This window comes from Misgurnus anguillicaudatus, chromosome 17 (assembly GCF_027580225.2).
Source record: "Misgurnus anguillicaudatus chromosome 17, ASM2758022v2, whole genome shotgun sequence".
In the NCBI taxonomy this organism is placed as follows: domain Eukaryota; kingdom Metazoa; phylum Chordata; class Actinopteri; order Cypriniformes; family Cobitidae; genus Misgurnus; species Misgurnus anguillicaudatus.
The window spans coordinates 23,613,887-23,624,590 of NC_073353.2; the positions used below are offsets into that span (position 1 = coordinate 23,613,887).

Consider the following 10,704-nt stretch of genomic DNA (forward strand, 5'->3'; position numbering starts at 1 on the left):
GATCCGGTTTTACACAAACATGCTGTCATTAAAAAAAAATGGGCACACCAAATACTGAGAAATATCTAAATTCATATTGTTATGCTGACCGTAAAATTTGATGAACACATTCCACAATATCCTATTTACTACTGCTGGCTTTTCATTTGTGGTCTCAGTCCTTTTTTTGTCTGTTTCATGAATGGATTATTATAGCTTTACCATATAGCCAGGAAAGAAACAGACTAGTTGAAATAGATTTTCTGAGATTCTTGAGTGAGTGATGTCTGGTAAAATCTAATGGTCTCGGCCACCCCAGACGCTTCCTCCCTGGTTTACTTTTTCAACACTTCCCTCATGTTTTTTCCTCCTCCCCTCCCATTTTCTTTTCTTGAAAGAGAGCAGTAATTTGTCCTGGCCTTAGAGAGCTCTAAAGCCTTTCTCTGACAGAGAATAATCCACCAGGATCTAGCCACCGCTGATGGGCCGGAACATGCCAAGTCTCTCCTTTGTGTGTGTTTTGTGCGGATGTGTTTGTTAACTCTTAAAGCTGGTTTTCGAGCATGAGCTTAAAATCGAGGCGTCCCGCTGATCCTGAACTCCATTATGATCTTAATGTGTGACAGCTCAGTGTTGAAGATTACTTTAAAACTGCTGTTTTCACACATATCTGGACTTGCTGCGTCCTTGTTTTAGCACCGTGAAGATTTCTTAGTGTCAGGGGGATGTTTTTTTGAAGATGTGCGGGATTTGTTTATTATTTCACTTTTTTGAACAGTGCACTCATTGTTTATCCTGAAAATGTCATCATAAACAGTAAAACAAACTTCATGAAAAACATACATGGTTCTCACAGCATGAAGCTCCTCCAGTTTACACCGAACACAGGCTCTCAGAAAAGGTGGGAGGGTGCATTCGCTAGTTATAGTATGCATATGAGGATATCTGTTGTTTTAGCGAGACCGTGTGAATGTGCGCGGGCTGCGTGTGCACGGCCTGACTCATTTGCCTGTGATTTGTATTGAGGAGTGGGCAAATTGAACCTGAGTGTTGGTCAGGCTTAATTGTCGTCGCCAATTAGGGCATTGTTGAAATCCACAATGGCTCCAGTGTAGCGAGGGGAACGTTCTCCTTTGTGCTTCTCCAGTGGCCCACAGGCCAGTCAAGACTCATTTAGGACTCTGACAACAGCGGGACAGAAATGCCATCAAAAAAAAGACAACAAAAGGGCGGTTTGAGGAGAAAAAGACGAGGGCAGAATGGAAGGGTGCACACAATAGTGACATGGGATGGAACGCTAGGGTCCAGTTCTTGTGTAAAGGGGTCAGAATGTTTCCTAACGTCCACCTGCTGCACAAAGACGGAGCGTTACAGCTGTCCCGAGATCAGAGCAATAACTTCAAGCCTCAACACACAATGTCAGATGAAATATGTGTGCGTTGATGTATGTGTTAGTGTCATAAATCTCACTTGTTGCATTTTGACGTATAGGTGTTATCTACACATTTTATGTAACATAACTGTGTAACCTTCAGGCAATTTGCAGCATAGCCCTACTATTTCATCTTGTATTGCAAGTATTTGGCCACTTAAGCTAGAATTAAAAAAGCATAAATGTCTTTGCATTATAACTAAATGAATTTTACTTTAATATACAGTTCATTCATCACATTCCATTTGTCTAACATTTATAATATTGGCAGATGCTTTTATCCGAAGCGACTTGCAGTCGTGGCATACATTTAAAGGATTAGTCCATTTTCTTAAAAAAAAAATCCAGATAATTTACTCACCACCATGTCATCCAAAATGTTGATGTCTTTCTTTATTCAGTCTAGAAATTATGTTTTTTAAAAGAAAACATTCCAGGATTTTTCTCATTTTAATAGACTTTAATGGACCCCAACACTTAACACTTAACACTTTCAATTGAGTTTCAAAGGACTCTAAACGATCCCAAATGAGGCATAAGGGTCTTATCTAGCGAAACAAGAAAAACAAAAAATAGGCACTTCTAAACCACAACCTCTCGTCCATCTCCGGTCCCGCGACACCCCAGCGCGAACTCACGCAATTGCGTAGTGATGTAGAAAGGTCACGTGTTACATATATGAAACGCACATTTGTGGACCATTTTAACTGACACAAAGGCATTAATTAGTATTATTCGACATACAACAACGTCGGAACAGTCCTCTTTCTCCACACTTGTAAACACTAAGGCGTAGTTTCACATACGTCCTTCGTGACCTCTTGACGTGATGACGTATTGCGTGAGGTTGCACTGGCGCATCACAGGACCGGAGATAGATGAGAAATTGTGGTTCAAAAGTGCATATTTATTTTTCTTGTCAAAAATGACAATCGTTTCGCCAGACAAGACCCGTATGCCTCATTTGAGAGTCCTTTGAAACTCCATTGAAAGAAACTGTTAAGTGTTGAGTTAACTGTTAAGTGTTGGGGTCCATTAAAGTCCATTAAAATGAGAAAAATCCTGGAATGTTTTTCTCAAAAGACATCATTTCTTCTCGACTGAACGAAGGAGAACATCAACATTTTGGATGAAATGATTGTGAGTAAATTATCTGGATTTTTTTTTTAATTATCAGTATGTCTTTTCCTTCGAATACAACCTATGACCTTTGCATTGTTAACACAATGCTCTACCAGTTAAGCTACAGGAACACAAACATTAATGGACACGTCCATTGTTAATGTGATGAATTGCACCTGTGCTTACACTGCTGGGACACCTGTGTGAACTTGAAGAGAACTGATTCATACCTGATCCATACATTACTTTTAGCTAAAAAAAAAAGTTGCCACAAAAAACGATTCCAACAAAAGCATTTCCAACTCCATATCCTTCCCTATCTGCTCTCCTCCTCCCAAAATGAAATGGGAGTTATTGTTGTTATGTATGAATTGTTGTCTGTCCACACGCAAACACTGAGAGTCGGGTATCAGATAAAGGCATGTGTCCGAGCACGCAGGACGAGAGAGGAAAAACCAAACAGCATGCTATGATTGCATCCCAAGGAGACATCACAAAACACAACAGAAGGCTACTGCGCTCCACACCTCATCAACATCATTTGACTGAGTCACTCCACAATGACATCATGCTCGACTGCTCAAGAAAAGCAAATCCAAGCTTGCCTTATCTTGAGATCTGTTTCAATCATGTTCATTTTATTGCCTCTCTCTATTGACATTTAAACAAGGAAGCGCTGTGTTTATTGGATACTTACTAGTATGTACAGTACTTTACAGGGTCTCATTTCCATGGACACAGCATGTAGAAAGGAAGTCGGTAGTGATTGTGTGACTCCTCAAGGTGGGGTTCTGGAGTTAATGTGTGGCCGTGTGTGTAGCCTACATAACTGATAAAACAGGTGCACAAATGGCTGGCAAGATTGATTCGGTTGCCATAGCATTTAAGACACAATCAAACATCTCAAGCATAACAAGAAAAACATAACCTAAGCGTCACTCGGGGCCGCGTGTCTCAGTGATTGATTTCCAAGCAAGTCTTCGGCATGTAGACTTTCTGTTTACTCCAATCTGTTCTATTAGCCAATGTAATCTGAGTGTTAAATGAGCATTAGACATACCTGGTGGTGGTGGTGCTGCTGCCTGATTGGTTACTTTCACTTTTAGGTACACACCTTTTATAACCTTTGGACCTGCAGAAATCTGTGAGATTGCAGAATACTGAATAAACATACTATAGATAGAGAGAGGCTCCATAGAGAATTCCAGTCTACCTGTCTGAATATCCGGTCAAGAAATTCCCAGTTTATGAATGCAAGTGTGTGAGCATGAACAAATGTGTTCATTTTACTCTTTAGTCTTTAAACAGCACAACAATGTAACAGTACTTTATTAAGGTAAAATAAAAGAATTAAGCCTCACTTAAGAGACAAGATACAAATATGATGTCACTGCATAAGTTAACAACACATCAAATGAAATGGCTTCTGCAAACAAATAATTCTAGAGGTTATGTAATGCAATGACATTTTTACATTTTCATCATGTCTGTAAAACACATTACGTTAAAAATAAATGATACAGTTTTAAAGGGGGAGGATTCACAACACAAACTCAAACAGCGCTGAACTCTGAGTTATAGTGGATCATAGCAGTGCACAGAGTACCAGTGTGGCAGGTTGCTGTCTTTGTCTGGTTAAGGCGTGAGTGATTAAGCTTGCGTTAGGAGTCATTATCTGAATGTTTGCACAGCTCCGTCTGTCTTGAATGGGCCCAGTGGGTAAACACAAAAGTAATACAGGATACACTTGCACAAGAGATTCAAGGCCTTTTCATAGTAACACACACACACGCACGCACACACACACACACACACACACACACACACACACACACACACACACGCACGCCAGTACCATTCACATCCATACAAATCATCAATGACTAATTTAACAGCTTCTGTAGTGCCAATGACTGTTACGGCATAGAGATGTCTCATCTTCCCAGTTAGGTTTGACTAACTCGGATACTTTGATACACAAATTTATTCATGTGTAAGGATTTTGGAAGATGCTTTTAATTTAAAGCAAATTACAATCAGTGTTGGGGGTGACGCATTTCAAATAACGCGCATTACGTAATAATATTACTTTTCTTAAGTAACGAGTAAAGTAACGCATTACTTTATAAATGTACACATTAATATTTGAGTTACTTTTTTTAAAAGTAATGCAAGTTACTTTTTAGTTTAATTTATTCAATTAAAAAATTTAATAATGTACTGAATTAAACTGAACATATTAACGTAGAATTACGCACTCTTTGTGCCTGAGCGGGAACAGTTTGAGTGAGATATGGAGATGGCAGGCCAGAGCTTGACTTTTTTGGGATCATAAAAAACACCTGCAAGGCCTGAAAGAGATCAAGCCTTAGCCAAGTAAGAAAAAGTAACGCAAAAGTAACTTAAAAGTAACGTAAGCATTACTTCCCATGAAAAGTAACTAAGTAACGCAATTAGTTACATTTTTGGGGAGTAACTTAATATTGTAATGCATTACTTTTAAAGGTGCAGTGTGTAAATTTTAGCGGCATCCAGTGGTGAGGTTGTGAATTGCAACCAACGGCTCAGTCCACTACTCACCCCTCGTGTTAAAACACATAGAGAAGCTATTGTACCCGCCACTGGAAAAACATGTAATTGACGGAGACAACTTAGTTAAAAAAGTTTGTCCATTAAGGGCTTCTGAAGAAACATGGCGGCACAAAATGGCGACTTCCACGTAAGGGGACCCTCTGTGTATGTAGATAAAGACGTCTCATTCTAAGGTAATAAAAACATAACTGTTCATTATAAAAAGGTCTTATTACACCCCTGATAATATAGTTTTGTTTATTATTTTGCATTTCCGTCAAGAGATCCTTCTAAAAATTACACACTGCACCTTTAAAAGTAACTTTCCCCAACACTGATTACAATACATTACAAGGTGCAGTTTATCAGTATTTGTGCACTCTGGGGTTTAAACTCATGATCTTGGTGTTGCAAACTGAGCGACATAAACTGTTTATCAGCCACCTTTGCTAAAATAATTAGGGTTAATTTTAGTAAATAAATATGCATTTAGCAGATGCGTGTGGTAGGAACCAAACCCATGACCTTTTGTTGCTAACACTTGAGCTACAGAAACAACATTTCATGCTATGAAATGACACTTGTTACACTAACACCCTTTAGTGCTAAGATCAGATTTGAGAGAGAGAGAGAGAGAGAGAGAGAGAGAGAGAGAGAGAGAGAGAGAGAGAGAGAGAGAGAGAGAGAGAGAGATGCTCTTTGATGCTTATTAAGATAAAACTATAAGCTAGTTTTTTTTACATTTATCAACATAAAGTGCTTACTTGTAAAACAAATTCTTCAGTACTTCTAACGATAATCGTAAACACATCCAAGTGTGCTATTTTGAGACATGAATTTGAACTAAAATGTGCTTTTAACATATTATCTCTGAATTAACTTATTTACTTACCACTTGTAGTAATCTTGAACCTATCTTTCAAACAAGTTTTTTTTTTTAAACATTTTTGCACAAATTGAAGGTATTGAATGCGATGGTTGGGCAGATGCCTGTCAGTGGCCTCTGGGAAAAAGGGGTGGGGTCTGAAAGTTGTGGGCGTGTTTTGGCGGGTGGAGTATTGCACTTACTGAAGGCAGGCAGCTCAGGCAGCACAGAGTAAATAAATTACTGCTACAGCAACACACAGCGGCAGCACGCGCACGGCAACTCACTAAAATATACATGCTTTAAAATCATTTCAAAAAGTTTCGTGTGAGAAGTGCGTGGGGTTCATACGTCATAAAGTGCGTGAAAGGACTTCAGCGGATTGTTTGGACACGCAACGAAGGGAATGGCAAGCAGCACCTGAAACCTGTTGCGTTTGACACTAAAGCGAAACGTAATTTTGTCATTTTTGTACTCTTAATATATCTAAAAAGTAGTTATTTTTGTACGTCAGTACATTTCTTTCACATCTTTTGTTTTATTTATTTTTTACGCTTTTTTGGTTTTGAATCTTAACCTTTCGCCGGATTTCGTTCACCTGCGGAGTAGAATTTCAAACAGAGCCGAAGGAAAACAAGACGTTTAAAATGTTACTTTACAGCAAAGATTTCGGGGGAAATGAACTTTCCACCTTCACACGGTTTGCTCGGTGAATGATTGACCATTCAGTCCACGGATGCGCGTGCTTTTCCACGGTACGTTTCTACTTTTATGATTATTTCCCTCAGGATTACATTTATTTCAAAGCCAGTGGAATATTGTTTCATTAAACTAACGTGCTTCTTTCACTCTTTATTTACCTTTTTTTCTTTTCTTCAGCCCGTGTGTTTGAAATGCGCGCACACACTTCGAGTACAGTGCGCGCGCTCGGTGTCTGGAATGAAACTTCACTGTGATTTACAACCTTGTGGACTGTGGACATGCTGCTGGAGCTATTAAGGTTTCCTTTTGGGATTTCTTCAGCAATAAATTAAAAAGAAAGAAAGGAAGAGAGAGAGAGAGGAAAAAGTGAGCTGAGAAAATACTCAAAAGAACTGAAATGAGTCTTTATTTCAATATGAGGAAACCTGCAGATTTCACTTTGGAGGTGCACCTGGTTGGATTTTGGCTATGTATTCTGCTCCTGTTGCAACTGTCTTGGCACGGCGATGCTGCCTCTAAGGATATAGTGTGTGAGCCCATCACCGTACCAATGTGCAAAGGTATTGTTTACAACCAAACGTACATGCCCAACCAATTCAACCATGACACCCAGGAGGAAGTCGGCTTGGAGGTGCACCAGTTCTGGCCGCTGGTTCGAATCCGTTGCTCCCCAGACTTGCTTTTCTTCCTCTGCAGTATGTACACTCCCATATGTCTTCCGGACTACAAAAAGCCCCTGCCGCCGTGCAGATCCGTGTGTGAGAGAGCTAAGAGGGGCTGCTCTCCACTCATGATCCAGTATGGGTTCGAGTGGCCAGAGCGGATGAATTGTGAGCAGCTCCCCGTGCTAGGCGATACCGATCGACTTTGTATGGACGAGAACAGCAGTGAGACCACAACTCTATCACCTCTCTTCCCCAAACCCACCCCCAAAGGAACCCCAAAGCACAAAGCCACTGCAAAATCCGCTTCGGTGCAGAAGTGTGACCGCGAGTGCCGTTGCAGAGACCCCCTGGTGCCCATCAAAAAAGAAGCACATCCTCTTTATAACCGTGTGCACGTTGACTCTTTACCCAACTGTGCTTTGCCTTGCCACCAACCCTACTTTTCCCCGGATGAACGGACGTTCACGACCTTTTGGATTGGCCTGTGGTCGGTGCTGTGCTTCGTCTCCACGCTCACCACAGTGGCCACTTTTCTTATTGACATGGAGCGTTTCAAATATCCAGAGCGGCCTATTATCTTTCTGGCTGCTTGTTATCTGTTTGTGTCGCTGGGTTACATCGTACGGCTGCTTGCGGGCCATGAGCGAGTGGCTTGCGAGGGCTCTGGCGATCAACAGCACATCCTCTACGACACCACGGGTCCAGCCCTTTGCACGCTGGTCTTCCTGCTCATATACTTTTTTGGAATGGCCAGCTCCATCTGGTGGGTGGTGCTGTCCTTGACTTGGTTCCTGGCTGCAGGGATGAAATGGGGAAACGAGGCCATCGCAGGTTACTCACAGTACTTCCACCTTGCCGCCTGGCTCATGCCTAGCGTGAAGTCCATTGCTGTGCTAGCCTTAAGCTCGGTGGACGGCGACTCAGTGGCCGGTATCTGTTACGTCGGCAACCAAAGCTTGGAGAGCCTGCGTGGCTTCGTGTTGGCACCTTTGGTTGTTTACCTCTTTACCGGCACCCTCTTTCTGCTTGCTGGCTTCGTTTCGCTTTTCCGAATCCGGAGCGTCATTAAGCAGGGAGGGACAAAGACAGACAAGCTGGAGAAGTTAATGATTCGCATTGGGCTCTTTACCGTCCTTTACACTGTGCCTGCAACTATCGTGGTGGCCTGCCTGGTTTACGAACAGCATTACAGGCCGAACTGGGAGCGGGCACTGGCCTGTTCGTGCCCGTCCGAACGACAGCGGTTGGGCGTGGGCCCAGACTATGCCGTCTTTATGCTAAAGTATTTCATGTGTCTCGTGGTAGGCATCACCTCAGGTGTGTGGATCTGGTCAGGAAAGACTCTGGAGTCCTGGAGGCGCTTTGTGGCACGGTACGTCCCCTGTAAGTCCCGTAAGCCACCCGTATCAGCCTCATCCATGTACAGTGAGGCCAGTACTGCTCTTACAGCCCGAGCCGGCACGACACCCACTGGGACCTACCACAAATCTGCTCCATCATCACACGTGTGAACATTGTCCCAGTGCTTTAGAAATCCTGCAAACATCAAACGTTTGCAGGTCATGACTCTGAATGAGCAGGTGTCTGTTCGACCTTGCAATGACATCTCTACAGGTTCCAGAAACGGCACAGATACACTATTATGAAGGATTTTTACAGACTGTTAGCTATCATTCATGGATCTAATGTGGACAGGAATGAAAACTGTGATGTGTAAAGTTCAACATACTTTTACAGTTGTCATTATGATCTTAGCCATTTTCTGTGAATTTTAGAACACGAATTATTGAAAAAAAAAAGTCAGAGGTTAATGCTTAATATGAACCAAGAAGGTTCGTAAATGAAATGCTACAATTTGAGGAGTTTGTGGTGAAATTTTATTTATTTGTATTTTTGTAAATATGCTATTCGAGAACATTGTGATAATGCAGGTAGCTGTCGCTCTGTTGTGTTTGTGACTTTATCAGCATATTTACAGGATGTAGGTTGGATGTTTTTTGTAACACCATCCTGATCTAATTTACAAATGTATTTTATTAGTAAAATGTAAATAGATGCTTGCATGGCTTCTCTTGTGAGGGAGAACAACCACTGTGCAGATGAATACAACATGTAAGAAAATGGGAGGAGAATGCTTTAGTTTGGTGTTTGTTGCATACGCCAGACCCGTTTAGCTAACCATGATTTAGTGTTCATTGGTGCCCTTCAACGTCTCCCTTAGTTAAAGGGATATTTCACCCAAAAATGAAACTTTGGTCATCTTGTACTCACCCTCATGTTGTTCTGAACCTGTAAGAGTTTTTTATTCTGTTGAACACAAAAGAAGATATTAGGAAATAAATGATAGTATGCACACAGTTGACAGTACTCATTGACTTCCATAGTATTTGATTTTCATACTATTGAAGTCAATGGGTACCGTCAACTGTCATTTATTAAAATATATTTTTTTATGTTCTCAAACTCATACAGGTTTAGAACAACAAAGGGTGAGTAAATGACCAAAGTTAAATTTTTTGGTGAACTATCCCTTTTAACTGACCATGTATTTTAGATTCTCACAGCCGTCCCTGCGCTGGTAATGGATAGTCGGTTAGCATCTGTTGGACAGTGTTAAATGATGGGATGTATCAATAGGGCAGTTCAGAAAGTCTGTAGCACTATAATCTGATCTTGACTTCCCTCTGGTGGTCAGTAGTTCAACCTCTGCATGAGGTTTAGTTGTTACCTAGCTTCGTTGACCGTATCAAAGATAGGGTAAAGCCAAATATTAACAGGTTTAAAACATTGGAGCATGTCACATGCTTATTTGGATCACAAATTTCTCATTGATGGATTGCATTTTTGCTGTCTAATATATCTGTTCACCTCTGTGTAGATTGTTGTAAATGTCTATGTTTTGGCTTAATTTTTACTATCCAAGCTGGTGTAGAAAAACTTTTCCACTACTAAATTAAGATTTTAAATTATCCGAGATGAACTCTAAACTGATTATATAGTTACACCGCTTACAGTTCTGTGGTGTGTGTATATAATTGTTTGGCTCTATTCATTTGTAAATCTTGTAAGAGTCTAGCCTATGACTTTGTACATATTTTGTTTAGCTAGAAATATCAAATTCAGTGCTACAATTTTAAAGAGATTCTTAGATATTTATAAAAAGCGTTTTACATGTTTCTTTCGTTTCTCTTACTGGTAGAGAATAAAAGTGAGCTGCAATCTGTGAACCTGCAAATCCGATGTTTGGTCTGCATTTATTGCGCTTCATTTTCAGTGCTCCTTTGGGAAAAAATGGTGCACTGCTGATCCTAAACGCATACTAGTGATGCAAGTGATCTCTTTATTTTTCAAACCCTTTTTTATGCAAG

General features: G+C 40.8%; 1 protein-coding gene across 1 annotated transcript; it reads left to right on the top strand.

Annotated features, from left to right (window-relative positions):
• Window positions 1-6,127: 6,127 nt before the first annotated feature.
• On the top strand, window positions 6,128-10,571 carry fzd5 (frizzled class receptor 5). Its single transcript, XM_055216310.2, has 2 exons — window positions 6,128-6,724; window positions 6,849-10,571. The coding sequence occupies exon 2, from the start codon at window positions 7,069-7,071 to the stop codon at window positions 8,845-8,847; it is 1,779 nt and encodes a 592-aa protein (XP_055072285.2). The 5' UTR covers window positions 6,128-6,724; window positions 6,849-7,068; the 3' UTR covers window positions 8,848-10,571.
• Window positions 10,572-10,704: the final 133 nt, after the last annotated feature.

What these genes read in the sequence shown, in the direction of transcription:
- fzd5 (XM_055216310.2), top strand. Translation starts at nt 7,069, where the DNA reads ATGAGTCTTTATTTCAATATGAGGAAACCTGCAGATTTCACTTTGGAG.